The sequence below is a fragment of the Pelobates fuscus genome, chromosome 5, assembly GCF_036172605.1.
Source record: "Pelobates fuscus isolate aPelFus1 chromosome 5, aPelFus1.pri, whole genome shotgun sequence".
NCBI lineage: Eukaryota > Metazoa > Chordata > Amphibia > Anura > Pelobatidae > Pelobates > Pelobates fuscus.
The window spans coordinates 239397513-239418129 of NC_086321.1; the positions used below are offsets into that span (position 1 = coordinate 239397513).

Here is a 20617-nt window from a genome sequence, read left to right on the forward strand (position 1 = left end):
TATCGACTGGCATAAACTCATTAGTGAAAAAAACAGTGAGGATCAATGGAAACAATTCAAAAAAATATTAGAACGGTACATTTCTCAGTATGTACCATTGGGTAATAAATATAAAAGAAACAAATTGAAACCAATGTGGCTTAGTAGAGAAGTAAAACAAGAGATTAAAAATAAGAAAAGGGCGTTTAAATCGGACAAATCAGAGGTATCCTTTATAAGATATAAGGAAGCCAATAATGCTTGCAAAAAGGCAATTAAAGTGGATAAACTAGAAAATAAGAAATTGATAGCCAAAGAATGCAAAACCAACCCCAAAATGAATTCTAAAAAAAACAAAAAATGAAAGTGTAGGTACACTGGCAACTGAGATGGGTCTGTTGGTTAATGAAGACCAGGAAAAGGCAGACATTTTAAATAACTATTTTTCTTCAGTATATTTTAATGAGGATCCTATGGCAAGAGATGAAAATGATTGCTGCAAAAAAGTTGCAGATAACTTGCGATTGGATAACTCGAGACAAGGTGCTACAGCTGTTAGAGAAAATTAATGTAAATAAAGCTCAGGGGCCTGACGGTATTCACCCATGAGTACTTAAGGAGCTACGTAGGGAAATAATTGAACCTCTGTATTTCATTTTTCAAGATTCTTTTGTTTCAGGTATTGTTCCGGAGGATTGGAGGAAGGCAGATGTTGTTCCTATATTTAAAAAGGGTTCAAAATCCTTGCCTGGAAATTATAGGCATGTGAGCTTAATTCTGTGACTGGGAAAATATTTGAAGGGCTACTAAGGGACAATATTCAGGAATTTATTGGGAAGAACTTTGTTATTAACAATAATCAGCATGGTTTTATGAAACATAGGTCATGTCAAACTAACCTAATTGCTTTCTACAAAGAAGTAAGTAGAAGTATAGATCAGGGTGTTGCAGTGGATGTGATCTACTTGGATTTTGCCAAGGCATTTGATATGGTTCCTCACAATAGGTTAGTCTTCAAACTAAAATAAATTGGTCTAGATTATTACCCTTGTTCTTGGGTAGAACATTGTCTTAAGGATAGAGTACAACAAGTTGTCATTAATGGTACATTTTCAGACTGGACAAAAGTGGTAAGTGGTGTCCCTCAGGGTTCTGTTTTGGGACTGCTTCTTTTTAACATATTTATAAATGATCTTGAAATGGACATTGAAAGCCATGTTTCGGTGTTTGCAGAAGACACAAAACGTTGTAAAGTAATAAAATGTGAGCAGGATATTGCTTTGCTGCAGAGGGATTTGGATAGATTGGGGATTGGGCACTAAAATGGCAGATGAAATTTAATGTAGAGAAATGCAAGGTTATGCACTTCGGGGTCAAGAATGCACAAGCAACTTACACCCTAAATGGTAGTGAATTAGGGATAACCACACACGAGAAGGATTTGGGAACTGCTATAGACAACAAATTTAACAGCAGTATGCAATGTCAATCTGCAGTTGCTAAGGCCAGTAAGGTTTTGTCATGTATAAATAGTGGCATAAATTCTTGGGATGAAAATATAATTTTGCCTCTTTATAAATCGCTGGTAACAACACACCTTGAATATGCTGTGCAATTTTGGGCACCTGTTCTAAAGAAGGATATCATGGCACTTAAAAAGTGCAAAGACGAGCTATAAAATTGATAAAAGGAATGGAGCATTTTAGTTACGAAGAAAGGTTAAAAAATGTAAATCTCTTTAGTTTGGAAAAACTGCGCCTCAGATGGGATATGATAACATTATACAAATATATTCGGGGCCAGTACAAACCATTATCTGGAAATCTATTCATAAACAGGGCTATACATAGAACACGAGGCCACACATTTAGGCTGGAAGAAAGGAGATTTCAACTAAGGCAAAGAAAAGTTTTTTTTTTTACAGTAAGAGTAATAAATATATGGAATTCTCTGCCTGAAGAGGTGGTTTTGTTTCACTCTCAAATAGCTGACTGAAGCTCTATTTGAGAGTGAAACGCGTATTGGCCACTTTTAAAGGACTTTTATTGAGGACTTTTTAAAACATTTGTTCTTATATTGATTTTATACCAATAAATTTGTTATTTTTACCCAAGACCCCAATTAAGTCCTTTTTTGGAGCCTCCAAGGAATCTTCATAGGGGTAGTGCCATCCCCATTCAAATTGGCACAAAACCTATATACCTAGAGCCGGGACCCATAGGCTCAGGACCAGGTGAGCACCACATTTATTAACACATACATGTGTTTTTATTGCCACAAATCTACACATTGGTCTGCTCTCTTTTTATATTTTTGAGAATTTCTCCAAGTCGAAGTAGAAGGGTGGTGCTACCACAAAAAGCACACAAGCCTCAATACGGAGCCAGTGTTTTCTATATACAGGCTCCCTGAAATGTGAGTGTACAATTCATCACGATATTATTATAATTATTGCATTGCCACTTTAAATACCATCTGCACTATATTGTAGCTTTCTGTATTTTATTTGACATGTACCCCATACTGTACCATTGAATGAGAACGTTTGGTAAGCTATATATGTGTTTGAGTGCTCCACTTATAGGTGTAGGTCTCAGTCACTTACACCGCACTAATATCTACAAATTTGTTTAGTGGAATAGAGGATATTTCCACACAAGTGTATAGAGCTGCCTGTAAACCACTTTTATTTTTTGAGCAAATTTGTTATACACATTCCTCCGTAAAAAGAGGTAACCTTTGATTGGTATTCATAATAATGAACGTGGTTCCGTCACCTCGAACTTTCCTTTCTCCTATGGTTCCTTTTCTCTTCCTCTTTCAGAAACGTTTTTTCATTCCTTCATTTTTAATCTACTTCTCTTTAAAACATAAACCAAGTACAGACTACTTTGTTAAGATTGTCAAGGGTAGGAAAAATACATAAGACAAAGTAGTCCCTACTTTGTTTTCTGTTTTAAAGAGAGATCGATCAGAAATTTAGAAAAGAAGAACAGATTCTGAACGAGGAATAGTTAAGGAAAAAATAGGAGTAAGGCAAGCTTGAGGTGACAGCCATGGGCGTCCGAAGGGGGGGGGCAAGGGGGGGCACGTGCCCCCCCTTGGATTTAAAATGGTAAAATTAACTGCAATACCGGCGCCGGCCAGTAGGTGTAGGTGTATGGAGAGAGACAGGGACAGGGGGGACAGAGACAGGGACAGGAAGCTGCATCTATCCCTGCTTCTCTCTGCTGATTGAAACGGCAGGGGAGCAACACATGCAGCCAGAGACAGCCTACAGACCAGGTAAGTGAGGGATAGGATGGGGGGTTTAAAATAGCCTATATATTAGGGGAGTGAGGGATGGGGGGAGGCAGCCTATATATTAGGGGAGTGAGGGATGGGGGGTGCAGCCTATATATTAGGGGAGTGAGGGATGGGGGGTGCAGCCTATATATGAAGGGAGTGAGGGATGGGGGGGCAGCCTATATATTAGGGGAGTGAGGGATGGGGGCAGCCTATATATTAGGGGAGTGAGGGATGGGGGGCAGCCTATATATTAGGGGAGTAAGGCATGGGGGCAGCCTATATATTAGGGGGGGGTAAGGCATGGGGGGGCAGCCTATATATTAGGGGAGTAAGGCATGGGGGCAGCCTATATATTAGGGGAGTAAGGCATGGGGGGGGAGAGGCAGCCTATATATTAGGGGAGTAAGGCATGGGGGGCAGCCTATATACTAGGGGTGTAAGGCATGGGGGGCAGCCTATATATTAGGGGAGTAAGGCATGGGGGGCAGCCTATATATTAGGGGAGTAAGGCATGGGGGGCAGCCTATATATTAGGGGAGTGAGGCAGCCTATATATTAGGGGAGTAAGGGATGGGGGGCAGCCTATATATTAGGGGAGTGAGGGATGGGGGGCAGCCTATATATTAGGGGAGTAAGGCATGGGGGGCAGCCTATATATTAGGGGAGTAAGGCATGGGGGGGGGCAGCCTATATATTAGGGGAGTAAGACATGGGGGGGAGAGGCAGCCTATATATTAGGGGAGTAAGGCATGGGGGGGGCAGCCTATATATTAGGGGAGTGAGGGATGGGGGCAGCCTATATATTAGGGGAGTGAGGGATGGGGGGCAGCCTATATATTAGGGGAGTAAGGCATGGGGGGGGGGCAGCCTATATATTAGGGGGGGGTAAGGCATGGGGGGGCAGCCTATATATTAGGGGAGTAAGGCATGGGGGGCAGCCTATATATTAGGGGAGTAAGGCATGGGGGGGAGAGGCAGCCTATATATTAGGGGAGTAAGGCATGGGGGGCAGCCTATATACTAGGGGTGTAAGGCATGGGGGGCAGCCTATATATTAGGGGAGTGAGTGATGGGGGGGCAGCCTATATATATTATGGGAGTAAGGCATAAGGGGGCAGCCTATTTATATTAGGGGAGTAAGGCATGGGGGGCAGCCTATATATTAGGGGAGTAAGGCATGGGGGGCAGCCTATATATTAGGGAAGTAAGGCATGGGGGGGCAGCCTATAGATTAGGCAAGTGAGGCATGGGGGGGGCAGCCTATAGATTAGGCAAGTGAGGCATGGGGGGCTAAATGAAGAGTCAGCAAGGAGCAGGAAGGGTCTGCAAGGAGCAGGGGGAGCAAGGGTCTGCAAGTAGCAGGGTATGCAAGGAGCAGGGGCACCACATCATAAGGCTTTGGTACCTGGGCCTGGCAGGGAAACTCTGGACCTTCTCATCTCCCCAGGTAAAAAAAAATATCAGTGTTAATGTGTTCACTTTTATTTACTGAATGTCAGGAACCACAGAGTGCCGCTGAGTAGGGGTGTTGCTGATTGGCTAGAGCGGTCAGCTGGCACTCTAAGCCAATCAATAGCTCCCCATTCATAAAAAAGTTAAAAAAATTATGAACCGGGAACTAGCGATTGGCTTAGAGCGTCAACTGTCAACTCTAGCCAATCAGCAGCACCCATGCCTGACGTAAATCTGCACTTCCTGACACTCCGTTTCAGATGACGAATACCACTGAGGGACCTGGAGCTGGAGGAAGCCTTTGGGGTTAAACCATTTGAGAGCGGTTTAACCCCTTAAAGGAAAGAGCACCCAGGGGCTTCCTGGCATCATAGCATTTTCATTTAGATGAAGTTGTTATGGTGACCAGAATGTTCCTTTAATTTGCTTAACCCCTTAAGGACCAGACTTCTGGAATAAAAGGGAATCATGACATGTCAGACATGTCATGTGTCCTTAAAGGGTTAAAGGAACACTATAGTGTCAGGAATACAAACATGTATTCCTGACACCATAGTTGTGAAAACGCTATTCACCCTGGCTTTAAGTGATAATGACTATGCTCCTCCCCTTCATGACACTGTCAAAAAGGGGCCAAGCATAGATGTCATTAAAATTATGCCCCCCCCCCCCCGGAAAAATTCCTGCGGACGCCCATGGTGACAGCTACTTTAATAATTTGGCTTTGGGTGAGGAGAATAGATATTTAGATAGATGGACAGACAGACAGATTACTCCAGATAGAGATTTTAGAAGAACTTTGTATTGGATGTATATTTCAAGGAATATTTCAAAAAAGCACAAGTGTTCATATAGTTAAAATATTTATATTTATTGCAAATATAAAAGGTATTTGTCTTTGTTTGTGAATCAGTCACAAGCATCAAGCAATAGGCACAGACATTACCTTCTGAGAGCTGATCTCCCGACTGCTTGGAGACTAGGTTGGATAACGATTCCACCACACTGTTTCTTTTTCTGAACCTGCAGTGCATTAGGACAGAACATTAATTCAGGTACATATTTATCCAAAACAGACAGGATGGGGAGGTATGAAAAGATATCAAAACAATGCTACATAGAGAGACTATAGGATGTTGAGGCATGTCACAATCTCATATTGGCCCTTACAATACCATTTAGTCAAAGCAGTGGAATTGAATTACAGCAAACACAATCTCCAATTAAATATGTTGCCTAACCCCTATACAGTGTATTTATGAAATTCAAGATACGTTTTTACTTTTACATTGCTGTCATTTTACATACACTTCTATGGTCTCTGCTGTGTGGAAAAGAAAAATTAAAATTAACTGAACTAGATTCAAGAGCGCCTCGTTTTTTTTGGTACAAAAAAAAAAAAAAAAAAAAAAAAAAGCTCATGTAAATAAATATCTGATTTGTTAGAATAAAGGAATAAAATAATACCACCGTTTTACACTGGGGATGATAACACAGGAGAGCCCTTTCTGGTCAGTCAAGAGATCATTTGCTCAGAGTATGATCAGAGTGCTGGTTTACTGGCTGGTAGAGAATTATCTAGGCCAAAACGTACTATTATTTAGAAAAAGAGAACATTTTCCAATTCACTTTTTAAGTATTATACATTTTCCAGATGAGATTGCCAAAAAAATATTAGGGGTTCAGGGGCAGTGGATTGGGGAGGAAACATTTTAATCTAAGCTGGCTTTTATCAGGGCCGGACTGGGGATACAAAGCAGCCCTGGAAAAAAATGTTATGCCAGCCCCATGTCCAATATGCGACATATATTGCCGTATGTAATATGTAAGGCTATATCTTACCACCTCAGATGACAGATGATTGAGTAATATATATATATATATTTTTTTTTTTTTTTTTTTTTCTAATATAAAATATTGGTCCTTTCAGAGTAAAACATTTAATTATACAGTAAGCATACTCACATGCAGACACAGACAATCTCACTGACACACGCAAGCTCATTGATACACAACCTCATAGACAAACAATCTCACTGATATACGTCAGCTCATTGACATAACACAAGCTCACTCACTCGCAGGCACACACATGCAAGCTCACTCACTAGCAGACGCGCACACACACACACACACACAGCTTAATCTAGTGGTACTGGTGTCTATAGCATGTCTCTACAGGTTTTCAACGTAAACACTGACTTTTCAGAGAAAAGGCAGTGTTTACATTGCTTCAAAGTGACACCGCTAGTGACAGTCACTCAGACGGTCACTAGAGGTGCTTCCTGTGTCATTGCACCTACATTCAGGGCCTCCACACTCTGGAGGCGCTGAACGTTGCCCATAGAGATACATTGATTCAATGCATCTCTATGAGGAGATGCTGATTGGTGTAGTGTTTTGCAGCCAATCCTATGGCAAAGCATTGGATTGGCTGAGATCATCAAGCTTGATGATCTTAGCCATAGAGGCAGGGCCAGTCGAGGGGAGACCAGCACGCTACGTGGGGGAAAAAAGGTGAGCAAAAACATTATTTTTAAAACACACATATACACCATGACAGACACAGAACCACACACACACCATGACACACACCCCATGACGGGCAGACACACATCCCATGACAGACAGACAGACAGACACACACACACCATGACAGACAGACAGACAGACACACACACACCATGACACAGACAGACAGACACACACACACCATGACACAGACAGACACAGACACACACACACACCATGACACACACACCATGACACACACACCATGACACAGACAGACACACACACCATGACACAGACAGACACACACACCATGACACAGACAGACACACACACCATGACACAGACAGACACACACACCATGACACAGACAGACACACACACCATGACACAGACAGACACACACACCATGACACAGACAGACACACACACCATGACACAGACAGACATACACACCATGACACAGACAGACATACACACCATGACGGACAGACAGACACACCATGACGGACAGACAGACACACCATGACGGACAGACAGACACACCATGACGGACAGACAGACACACCATGACGGACAGACAGACACACCATGACGGACAGACAGACACACCATGACGGACAGACAGACACACCATGACGGACAGACAGACAGACACACCATGACGGACAGACAGACAGAGACACACCATGACGGACAGACAGACAGAGACACACACCATGACGGACAGACAGACAGAGACACACACCATGACGGACAGACAGAGACACACACCATGACGGACAGACAGACAGAGACACACACCATGACGGACAGACAGACAGAGACACACACCATGACGGACAGAGACACACACCATGACAGACAGACAGAGACACACACCATGACGGACAGACAGAGACACACACCATGACGGACAGACAGAGACACACACCATGACGGACAGACAGAGACACACACACCATGACGGACAGACAGAGACACACACACCATGACGGACAGACAGACAGACACACACACCATGACGGACAGACAGACAGACACACACACCATGACGGACAGACAGACAGACACACACACCATGACAGACAGACAGACAGACACACACACCATGACAGACAGACAGACAGACACACACACCATGACGGACAGACACACACACACCATGACGGACAGACACACACACACACCATGACGGACAGACACACACACACACCATGACGGACAGACACACACACACACCATGACGGACAGACACACACACACACCATGACGGACAGACACACACACCATGACGGACAGACACACACACCATGACGGACAGACACACACACACCATGACGGACAGACACACACACACACACCATGATGGACAGACAGACACACACACACACCATGACACACACAGACACACACACACACCATGACACACACAGACACACACACACACCATGACACACAGACACACACACACCATGACGGACAGACAGACACACACACACCATGACGGACAGACAGACACACACACACCATGACGGACAGACAGACACACACACACCATGACGGACAGACAGACAGACACACACACACCATGACGGACAGACAGACACACACACACCATGACGGACAGACAGACACACACACACCATGACGGACAGACAGACACACACACACCATGACGGACAGACAGACAGACACACACACACCATGACGGACAGACAGACACACACACACCATGACGGACAGACAGACACACACACACCATGACGGACAGACAGACACACACACACCATGACGGACAGACACACACACACACACCATGACGGACAGACAGACACACACCATACAGACAGACACACACACCATACAGACACCATGACAGACAGACAGACCATAACACACATTACTCCTACCTGGCTGCCAGGGGGCCGTGCAGTGCAGACTGCTGACTGTGCTGGCGGCCGCTGGGGGGCTTGTGCTGGAGTCTGGCGGCCGCTGGGGGAGGTCTGCTGGCGGCCGCATGTGAAGCTGTGCTGTGCTGGCTCTGCACTCCCGCCTTCGCGTGCTGCTGAATGAGACCGCGGCCGGAATATGATGTCATATTCCGGCCGCGGTCTCATTAAGCTGCACGCTGGGAGCAGAGCCAGCACAGCACAGCTTCACATGCGGCCGCCAGCAGACCTCCCCCAGCAGACCTTCCCCAGCGGCCGCCAGCAGACCCAGGTGTCTGCCCGGCCCCAGGTGCCGACGGCCCACCGGGAAATTTCCCGGTATCCCGGTGGGCCAGTCCGGCCCTGGCTTTTATACACTAGCACACAAAAATAACATTATGGGAGGGGTGGTAAACCATGCATTTCCATGCATAGTCTGTATATTTATATGTTCTGTGTGAGTATTTTTTTCCGTTCAACCGATTCCTCAGGCCTGTTCCACCAGATGAGAAAGTATGTCAGGAGTTCTAGGCTATTTGTATTGCACAGTTTTCAGCATGAAATTTCATAATGATACTACGCTCACTACCAGCCAGCGGGGACGGAAATTTTCTGTCAACCTTGTCCTTCAGTTAAGGACCGTTGACGGAACATTTCCGTCATTAACTAAAGAACTAAAGTTAACCCCAGATCTGTTTTAGAGGCAGACTGGGAGCACCGGATCGTGCTGTCCCAGCACATGTGCTCCCTCTGACAGCATGTCAGAGCGAGCACATGTGCTGCATGTACTCACCTTCCGCCTCCCTGCACTTCCGGGTTCACTGTGGAATGCATGGAGACGGATCAGTGCTGATCCTGCCCCCTGTGTAAAAACAAACAAACAAAAAAAAACGTTAAATCCCACCCCCCCCCCCCCCTTTCCCCTGCTTTAATAAAATTAACCCCTTCCCTGTCAATTGATCACTGACTACAGTGTTCAATTGGCAGGGTATACATTTTAATGTCATCTGATTTTTTTTTTTTAACCCCTGAGGGTTAATTTTTTTTTTTTTAACCCTCAGGGGTTACATTTATTTTATTAATTAATTTAAATATTTAAAAATGATATATTTAGCTAGCTGGGGTGGGTGGAAGTTAGCGGGGAATTGGGGAATTTGGTGTTAGGCTAACTAGGGGTTGACGTTAAAAAAAACTTTTTAAATAAGCTTTAATTAGGTTAAAAAAAACTTTTAAAAATGTTTTAGTAACGTTTGAGTAAAAGAAAAAAAAAAACCTTTACCCAGTCTAAATAAAAATTAACCCCTTCCCTGCCCGTTGATCACTGCCTACAGTGCTCAAAATACAGATCACAGGGGTTAAATTTATTTAATTAATTAATTTAAATATTTTATAATTATATATTTTGCTAGCTGGGGTGGGTGGGAAAATGGGGAATTTACGGTTAGTGCTGCTTACTGCTAGTTAGGGGTTAACGGTAAAAGAAAAGTTTAGAAAAAAATCTAAAAGTGTGAAAAAGTTAAGATAGTGTAAAACATATAATAAGTAAAAAACAAAGTTTAAAAACAGGTTTTACAAAGTAAAAAAAGTTTTACAAAGTAAAAAAATAAGTTTAAAAATGCTCATTACCACTACACTTGGTACAAGCTAGCGGAAAAATGATCCCACGCTAAGTTTCAAAATATGCCTTTTGAATCAACCTGGGATGTCTTCTTTAAGAAATTGTATGCCTTTATGGTGTAATTGAATTATATAGCCTTGTAAAATACTCTAAAATGGGACATGGACACAGCGTAAAAATTCAAAGTTTGGAAAAAACTGGAATGGCTGTGTCTCAAATGTGCACCTTCAATATCCACATATACCTGGCAAAGGTACATACGGGGGTATTGCTGTACTCAGCCGACCTAGCTGAGCAACATATGAAGTAGTATACAGTCGTAGTACACATAAGGTTTGCAAAATATACTGCGCAAACTCACTTTGTGTGTCAAAAAGGTAGAAAAAATGCTTATTACCACTACACTTGGTACAAGCTAGCGGAAAAATTATCCCACGCTAAGGTTCAAAATAGGCCTTTTGAAATACCCTGGGATGCCTTCTTTAAGAAATAGTATGGCTTTATGGGGTATTTGGATTATATAGCCTGGTAAAATACTCTAAAATGGGACATGGGCACAGTGTAAAAATTTGAAGTTTGAAAAGAACTGGAATGGCTGTGTCCCAAATGTGCACCTTCAATATCCACATATACCTGGCAAAAATACATACGGTGGTATTTCTGTACTCAGCCGACATAGCTGAGCAACATATGAAGTATTATACAGTCGTAGCACACATACGATTTGAAAAATATACTGTGCAAATTCACTTTGTGTGTCAAAAAGGCAAAAAAACGCTTATTACCATTACACTTGGTACAAGCTAGCGGAAACATTATCCCACGCTAAGGTTCAAAATATGCCTTTTGAAATACCCTGGGATGTGTTCTTTAAGAAATGGTATGCCTTTATGGTGTAGTTGTAATATGTAGCCTGCTCAAGTGCTCCAAAGTGGGACACGGACGCATCAAAACCCTCCATGAAAATTCACACTTGAAAACCTTAACTTGTTATGTCTTTTTTACAGCAGTGTAACTTCACAAAATAGTGTCTAGGTCATACATTGGCATATTGTTTTACTCAGAAGACTTAGCTGAGCATAATTTGGGGGGTTTGAACTTAGTGGCACATATGAAATGTACAAAATGCCCAGCAAAAATGTAATCCGTATGTAAAAAATGCCCAAAATTATTTTTTACCACATACTTTGGCATACATTGGTGAAAAAATGGGGGAATGTTAAGGCACAATATGCACCATATGAGATACCCTGGAGTGTCTACTTTTACAAGTGGTAGGCCTTTGTGGTTTTTTTTTTTGAACAGTCAAACTGCTATAATATCCCAAATTGAAGCATAGGCCCATTAAATCCGCCTCTCAAAATTCTACTGTAAATGTTGAAACGGACAGGTCTCCTATATGGCACTGTAGCTTCACGAAATAGTGCCAAAGACATACAATGGGGGTATCGTTGTACTCAGCAGAAGTAACTGAACACAAAATAAAACTTTGTACAGGAATAGCACACACCAACTTTACAAAATACACATGATAAGTACTTTGTTATAAGTTTGTGTGCCAAAACCCCCAAAAAACTAAATTTTACTCCAATATTTAGCAGAGATTGGCAGTGAAATGGCTACTTAGAAAGTGTCAAAACAACTTTAGGACAATAGCCTGTGATGTCTACTTTATATAAATATATACATTTGTGTGGCAATTTTGTTTTCTTTTATGGCTATTAATCTTACAAGACAAACATACCAAATTCTAAAATCGCTCCACATTAAAAGTTTATTTTACTCCTTGTGCTTTGTGACCTGTAACTACCAAAAAAAACTGAAAATCCCAGACACATTATATATTCTGTAAATCAGAACAACTAAATAAATGTATTTTTAATTACTTTCTTTAACCTGCACTAATTAGGCACACATTATTATTGCAAAAACTGTAAAAAAACACATCTCTTTTTTTTTGCATTTTTCTGTATTTTTTAAATAATAAATAAGCATTTATATATATATATATATATACATACATACATACATACATACATATATATATATATATATGTTACATCAAATTAAAGCCCTTTATGTCCTTTAAAAAACAGTATATAATATGTGTCAGTGCAATAAACGAGAGAGATGCAAATTGCAGTTGAACGCATACAGCAAGAAAATGCAAAAATTGCTTGTGTCATTAAGCGTAAGACAAGCTTCTGAAGCTGTGTCCTTAAGGGGTTAATTAATTTGTGAATTTACCTTTGACATGTCTGTAATGCCTCCTTCATTGTGGCAATACCCATCTGGATTGCCTGTGGCTCAAAGGTCATTGCTGCCTGCATAACTAAGATGGTGCTGTATCCAAGAGCATGATACATACTCTCCTTTGCCCTTCATGAAAAAAAAAAAAAAAAAAATTAACAAAAACAAATACAAACAAAACACATGTAAACAGGCAGTACAGATTTGTTTATTTATGCTACTCTATTTTAATACTATAAACCCAAAAGCACTAAACTTTTTTTTTCCCAACAGATTACATTATTTATTGTGTTTCCCAATTGCTTGAATGCTAAACTAATCTATTTAAAGCCACCATGAAATAGTAAAGTAACATATTTAATCCAAAAGTATTATTGCATTACAATAAATTAAACATAAATGACAAATATAAAGCTATAGTCTCATTCTGTTATATCAGGATGGTATGCATATGCCCTAGATCAGTGTTTCCCAACCCAGTCCTCAAGGCACACCTACCAGTCCAGGATTTAAGGATTACCCAGTTTTGTCTTAGGTGTTTTTTCTTTTTTTTTTTCTAAAAACACCGTAGACAAAACTGGGTAATCCTTAAATCCTGGACTGGTAGGTGTGCCTTGAGGACTGGGTTGGGAAACACTGCCCTAGATCACCTATTTTAGTTTTTTATAGTTTTCTGTGCTGAAAAACAAAATATGCCTGATTCTATTCTATAAGGTTGCTTAGCAGTGTTGAGTAATGGGGAAACTATTTGCCTGTGATTGGCTGTGATTCCTTTGCCTCTTCCTGGTCCCTGGAGAAGAAGCAGATGTGTAGCACACAAAGAAAATTCAAAGATTAGGACTATTTTATTTTCTCAAACCTAGCTTAGATTGTGATTGTATTAAAAACTGCCAAGGAATTGTCTTCTTTAAAGTTAAATATACATTAAAGTTGGATGAGGTTTAAAAAAAAAAAAAAAAATTTTTTTTATTTAAAATCCTTTATTCCTTCTCAAAACTTACATTTAAACCATAGCCATTTCTTTGTTGCTATTACTCTTAAAACTACTTGACAAGCATTCCCATTTTACATCAGCCATAACCTAGTAATAGCAGATTATACTGGTCATATACACTTCTTTAGAAATTTTGTGCATATGCAAGAAAATACTGCAGAGATCAGTAGTCTTGTAGAATGTACATAGAATACAGTAGAAGTACTTGAGGATAAAACAATGATGCAACTTCTAGCAAAGGTGGCAGTCTGGTACACAATTGTCCCCCCAGCCCCCCAAAGCAATTTGTGATAACCGTCAGAGATGGACTTATTAATGTAAGTTTTTCTTGTGGTTAGAACTTCATTAAAGTAACAATACAGTGATCACACAGTTTGTTGCTTACTGAAGTCTCCTTTTATCTGCAGGATGTTAGAGCTCAAGTTTCCACAGCATGTTGACATTAGGATAGTGTCCAATAAGTCCTCCATATGTTGAATGCGCATCTGCCTCTGGTATTATTTGCTATTGTTTAACAATGTGCTTGCCTTTGTATTCCAGATTGCAGTATGGATGGGCCTCGGGTACCAAAATAGTGCATAATGAATACACAACAAGAATTGAATGCTTATGTGATTCTTCTACAAATGTAATCCAAAATTAACACACCCTAAAATAGATGGCAACATCAATGCCATGTGTTTATCACCCCGATGGTGATATTGCCACTTATAGTGTTTTAGACAAAACGTTATTTGATTGTCAGAGGCTACAAAGCATCTCAATCTAAGCATACAATGACATATCTAGGAAAAATACAATTGCTTTTATAACCTCACCATGGACGTAATATTTCCTGCGCTTCAGAAAACTTATTGTTTAGAAATAAGTTAAGAGCCATTGTACATTCTTCCAGAGAATTCCGGAGGTTCATTTTGGACGCCCTAGATATGAAAAAAAAAAAAATACAAAAAAATAAAACAAAATACAATGTTAATTTATTGATACAGGAAGTTTAACCCCTTAAGGACCAAACTTCTGGAATAAAAGGGAATCATGACATGTCACACATGTCATGTGTCCTTAAGGGGTTAAACAAATTTAATGATACTGCATTTTTACATGACTCTATATAAGAAACCATTTGGGGCTTACCATGTTTCTTATGAAAGGTTAGACAAGCAAGAGGTTTATACTATTAAATCATTGGCCCTTAAGGGGTTAAACTTTGATTGATACTAATATGTATTAACAAACCAGCCTGTAAAAGAGCCAAAATCCAAAAGGAATGTCCTACGCATTTAACATTTGCATGGAAGTGTAGAAATATAAATGCAATATAAGCAGGATACTCCAAAGTAGCAAATGGGCTACAGTGGCCAGATTGTGATCTTTGATAAGCACTACAAGCGCCTAAAGCACTAAATAGAATTCTTTCTTACTTAAAATGACAACCTTGTGGCTGTATTTTAGTCAGCGCTGAGGGTTCCCTTCCTCACACAGCACAAAGCCGGTGAGAAGCTGTTCATACAGAAGCAATGGATTAAACGCCTCTCTATGAGAAGTAGTGCTGGCACAATGCAGCCACTATAACTTTCACCCTGCCTCCCAATGCTTCTCAATAAGAAACTGTAGATTAGCTGAGAGACCACAAGATTTGATCTTCTAAAAGAGGAACGGGGCTGTAGTAAGGGACTTTCTCGCTGTTGGATTAGAGGTAACCTTTATTTTGGGGAAACAGGGGGGGCGCAGTTATACAAACAGCCCATACAGCAAAGAGTTATAAATAAATATATGTATTTATAATGCTGGATTGCTTCTTTTATGGGTTATGAATGTGGTGTTTAATGGGGTTAAGTAGAAATAAAAGGATTTTGCCATAAAACATCATGAACACAAATATAAAGTTGCTTAGCATGAGGTCCCTAGTTTAAATGGCTATTCAGTAAATAGTTGTACAATGAGAGCAGCTTTAACACGTCATGATTTCTGGTTTAGGAGTTCATTAACTGCTGGAAATAATACGGGAAACTCATGAGAGATCAGCAATTAATCCCCTCATCTGTTTCACCAAACTGAAGGAGAGGGAGGATAAAACAACCTAAAAGCACAAAAAAGGCAAATCTTGCATGATTACAGGAAAATAAAGCAAAGCAAAAGTAAAATACCCAAACATATTTAGGCAAAAATGACCCAGATTTATTTATGCGTATATATTTAAAGGAGACATGCTTCAAAAAAAAAAATAGTTGGGGTTATTCATGAACAGAAGAGAAAAGACAAGTCAAAGAGAAAATAGCATAACTAGAAAAAATATTAAGCTCACCATTCATTGTCAATTTTTCACAATAACTTTAGTAACTAAAGCCCAGAAGGAGACATGAAGGGTTGAATTGACAAGGGAATTACAAATTAAAAAAAAAATAGAAAAAAAAAATCAAATAATTTACAAATAATCTGACTTGATAATGAGGAATTTTACCATTTCATTATCTGTACAAATGTGAGTCTGCAATAACGGGTTCTCAACGCTCGGCTACAGCATGATGTAGACACTATGAATCATGGCAGCAAATGACTCTCCACATTTGTTAATGCAAAAAGAACATGTGGGTCTCATTTAAAATAAAATAAAATAATTAAAAAAATAACGTTATCAGGGTTATTCACTCAAGTACAATGCTCTCCTTACATATTAGCAAAAACAATCTGTGGGATTTTGAAGTCTGAATGTTCTCAGACTGACACTATTAATATTTACCAAAACTAGATAGTATCACTCTCCAGTTGCTGGACAGTGGTGGTGGTGAATGGAATACTCCAGACACACACAGCACTTCAGCTTGCATAAGCGCTGTATGTGTCTGTAGTTTGGCATTTTTATAAACTGTCAAGGAAAGAAAGTTTCAGTAAAAAATTATGAATTGTACTAGCGCTTATCTTACAATACTTAATTTTTATGAGTAAATCTCTGTTTTCTATATATCAATAGCAGCTCTGTAAAAATGTACCGGTACGTGTTTCACCACCGCCGGGCGGTTCAATTTACTGTTATTGAAATGAGTTACGTACTATCCGATATGGTAGCGACGAAACTCACAGGTGAAGAAGATCCCCTAATTAGGATGATATATAAACAGAGGTGGGGAACCAAGACGCACACAACGCTAATCCGGCTGAGGAAGCCACATCCAGTGGTGAAACGCGTGCCGGTACATTTTTACAGACATAGTCCTTTATTTTATTTGTGTTAACTTTTTAATATAATTCAATAAATGTATACAAGCTTTTATTTGGTTCCTGATTTTTAAGAAACACCTGCTCAAAGGGGGAGTGTAGCCCTACATCTACACAAAGTGCTATTACAGAGCCACAGGGGCTCTGTGCTTGTAAGTACCCAATTGGCATTTATTTTGAGCATTTCCTCATTTTACTGTACTACCCTATTGTACGTTATACATTTCTCCTCAGGACTGAACACACATCCCAGAAGTACACCTTCTGTAAGGTTTGTTGCAGATACCCTACTTGTAGGCTGAGATACAGCCATCAGGGCCTCATGGTCTGCCTTGGCAGCCATCTTATGAGTAACGGGCCTCTGTAACATCCTGCGAGTCTTTGGATGAGCCTCCTGCCTGTCGCTGAGACTTTTCCCCCCTCCCCCCATATTAGGAGTGCTCTGTTCTGAGGAAGAACTGCCAGGTCAGTACTAGTCCTGTTTCCCAGGAGGATATCAGTTGCGGGATGCAGCACGCAAGTCTGCCTGAAGGCGCAGTAAGACCTGGTGTGCCAGGCAGGCCAAGATAAGTGGCATCGGAAGACCTCCACCGGTGATCCTGCTTACTGTTCGATGTTACTGGCAATTTTGGATACAGATTGTGACTTAATTTAGTCATCTTAAAATATTCTGTGCTGATTGCCGGAGAATGGCGTCTGCTCAGGTTGGTTGCTTGGCTCCACGTTCCCATCAAGGTGTAACTTAAGATAATTCTTAAAAGATATTTGCAAAAAGCATGGTCAGAAACCAATGTAGGCTAATAATAGCCTAAATTTGAGGCTTTATTCAAGTCACATGACAATGAGGATTTACCCTGCACAGTTCAAAGTCTTATGTGGGGGGAAGGTAGGGGGATACTTTTTTTGGGGGGGGACACTTTTTTTAGGGCCCCCACCCGCCGCTCAGGGGTGGGGGTCGGGGGGGAGGACAATAGGTCCCCCCCCCCGTGTTGGTATTTAGGGCCCCCATCCGCCGCTCAGGGGTGGGGGCCAGGGGGGAGGACATTAGGTCCCCCCCCCTTAGTATTTAGTGCCCCCACCCACCGCTCAGGGGTGGGGGCCAGGGGGTGGACATTAGGTCCCCCCCCTTATTAGTATTTAGTGCCCCCACCCACCGCTCAGGGGTGGGGGCTAGGGGGGAGGACCTTAGGTCCCGTCCCCCCCTTTTTAGTATTTAAGGCCCCCACCCGCCGCTCAGGGGTGGAGGCCAGGGGGGGAGAACATTAGGTCCCCCCCTTATTAGTATTTAGGGCCCCCACCCACCGCTCAGGGGTGGGGGCCAGGGGGGAGGACCTTAGGTCCCCCCCTTTTTAGTATTTAGGGCCCCCACCCGCCGCTCAGGGCCGCACCCTATCACTCACCCAGCACCCTAACACAGCACCCTAACACTCACCCAGCACCCTAACATGCTCACCCAGCACCCTATCACTCACCCAGCACCCTAACATACTCACCCAGCACCCTAACATACTCACCCAGCACCCTAACATGCTCACCCAGCACCCCAACGTGCTCACCCAGCACCCCAACGTGCTCACCCAGCACCCCAACGTGCTCACCCAGCACCCCAACGTGCTCACCCAGCACCCCAACGTGCTCACCCAGCACCCCAACGTACTCACCCAGCACCCCAACGTACTCACCCAGCACCCCAACGTACTCACCCAGCACCCCAACGTACTCACCCAGCACCCCAACGTGCTCACCCAGCACCCCAACGTACTCACCCAGCACCCCAACGTGCTCACCCAGCACCCCAACGTACTCACCCAGCACCCCAACGTACTCACCCAGCACCCCAACGTACTCACCCAGCACCCCAACGTACTCACCCAGCACCCCAACGTACTCACCCAGCACCCCAACGTACTCACCCAGCACCCCAACGTACTCACCCAGCACCCCAACGTACTCACCCAGCACCCCAACGTACTCACCCAGCACCCCAACGTACTCACCCAGCACCCCAACGTACTCACCCAGCACCCCAACGTACTCACCCAGCACCCCAACGTACTCACCCAGCACCCCAACGTACTCACCCAGCACCCCAACGTACTCAAACAGAACCCTCGCTCAAACAGCACCCTAACACACACACACAGCACCCTAACACACAGCACCCTAACACACAGCGCCCACACACAGCGCCCACACACAGCGCCCACACACAGCGCCCACACACAGCGCCCTCACACAGCGCCCTCACACAGCGCCCTCACACAGCGCCCTCACACAGCGCCCTCACACAGCGCCCTCACACAGCGCCCTCACACAGCGCCCTCACACAGCGCCCTCACACAGCGCCCTCACACAGCGCCCTCACACAGCGCCCTCACACAGCGCCCTCACACAGCGCCCTCACACAGCGCCCTCACACAGCGCCCTCACACAGCGCCCTCACACAGCGCCCTCACACAGCGCCCTCACACAGCGCCCTCACACACACGCTGCACCCTCCCACACACACACAGCACCTTCCCACACACTATACTCCTCATAAATGCACACTACACCCCTCACACACACAGCAGCCCCCACACACGCTGCACCACTCACACACACACTCACTAGATCTCCTATACGCACTCCTTCACACACACTAGATCCCCTACACACAGACGCTGCACCACCTACACACACACTACATTTCTGACATACACACTCTGGATACCCTATGCACACACTAGATTCCATTTAAGCAAACACATAGTGTCTCCATAAATGGGATACCGTGAGTATCCCAATTATGGAAACCCCTGAGACAAGTTTCAAGCAAACACAACGCAAGCATGTTATTAAATTTGCTTGCGCTGTGCAGAACAAATACAGGGCCCTTTTCTCATGCCCTGGAAGAGCATTGAACCAACATGAGATAGGGCGTTCTTGTCATTGGGGATGACAAAACACAACCTATCTGGCCCCGCCCGCTTTTCAGTGGGCCGCTGTGAATAAAAAATGCCCGGGCCAAATTTTTTCCCCAGTCCGGCCCTGTGTGTAATACAGAGATACTGAGTGTAATACAGGGATACAGTGTGTAATACATGGATACAGTGTGTAATACAGATATACTGAGTGTAATACAGGGATACTGAGTGTAATACAGGGATACTGAGTGTAATACAGAGATACTGAGTGTAATACAGAGATACTGAGTGTAATACAGGGATACTGTGTGTAATACAGAGATACTGAGTGTAATACAGAGATACTGAGTGTAATACAGAGATACTGAGTGTAATACAGGGATACTGAGTGTAATACAGGGATACTATGTGTAATACAGAGATACGGAGTGTAATACAGAGACACTGAGTGAAATACAGAGACACTGAGTGT

General features: G+C 42.7%; 1 protein-coding gene across 3 annotated transcripts in view; it reads right to left on the reverse strand.

Annotated features, from left to right (window-relative positions):
• Window positions 1-20617, reverse strand: part of TTC39B (tetratricopeptide repeat domain 39B) — a 175413-nt gene that overhangs the window by 27488 nt on the left and 127308 nt on the right. For all 3 annotated transcript variants that reach the window (XM_063455159.1, XM_063455158.1, XM_063455160.1), the window contains 3 exons: window positions 14842-14946; window positions 13027-13158; window positions 5666-5742 (listed from right to left, as the gene is read on the reverse strand). In XM_063455159.1, coding sequence (XP_063311229.1) covers window positions 5666-5742; window positions 13027-13158; window positions 14842-14946 — 314 coding nt within the window. The remainder of the gene's footprint in view (window positions 1-5665; window positions 5743-13026; window positions 13159-14841; window positions 14947-20617) is intronic.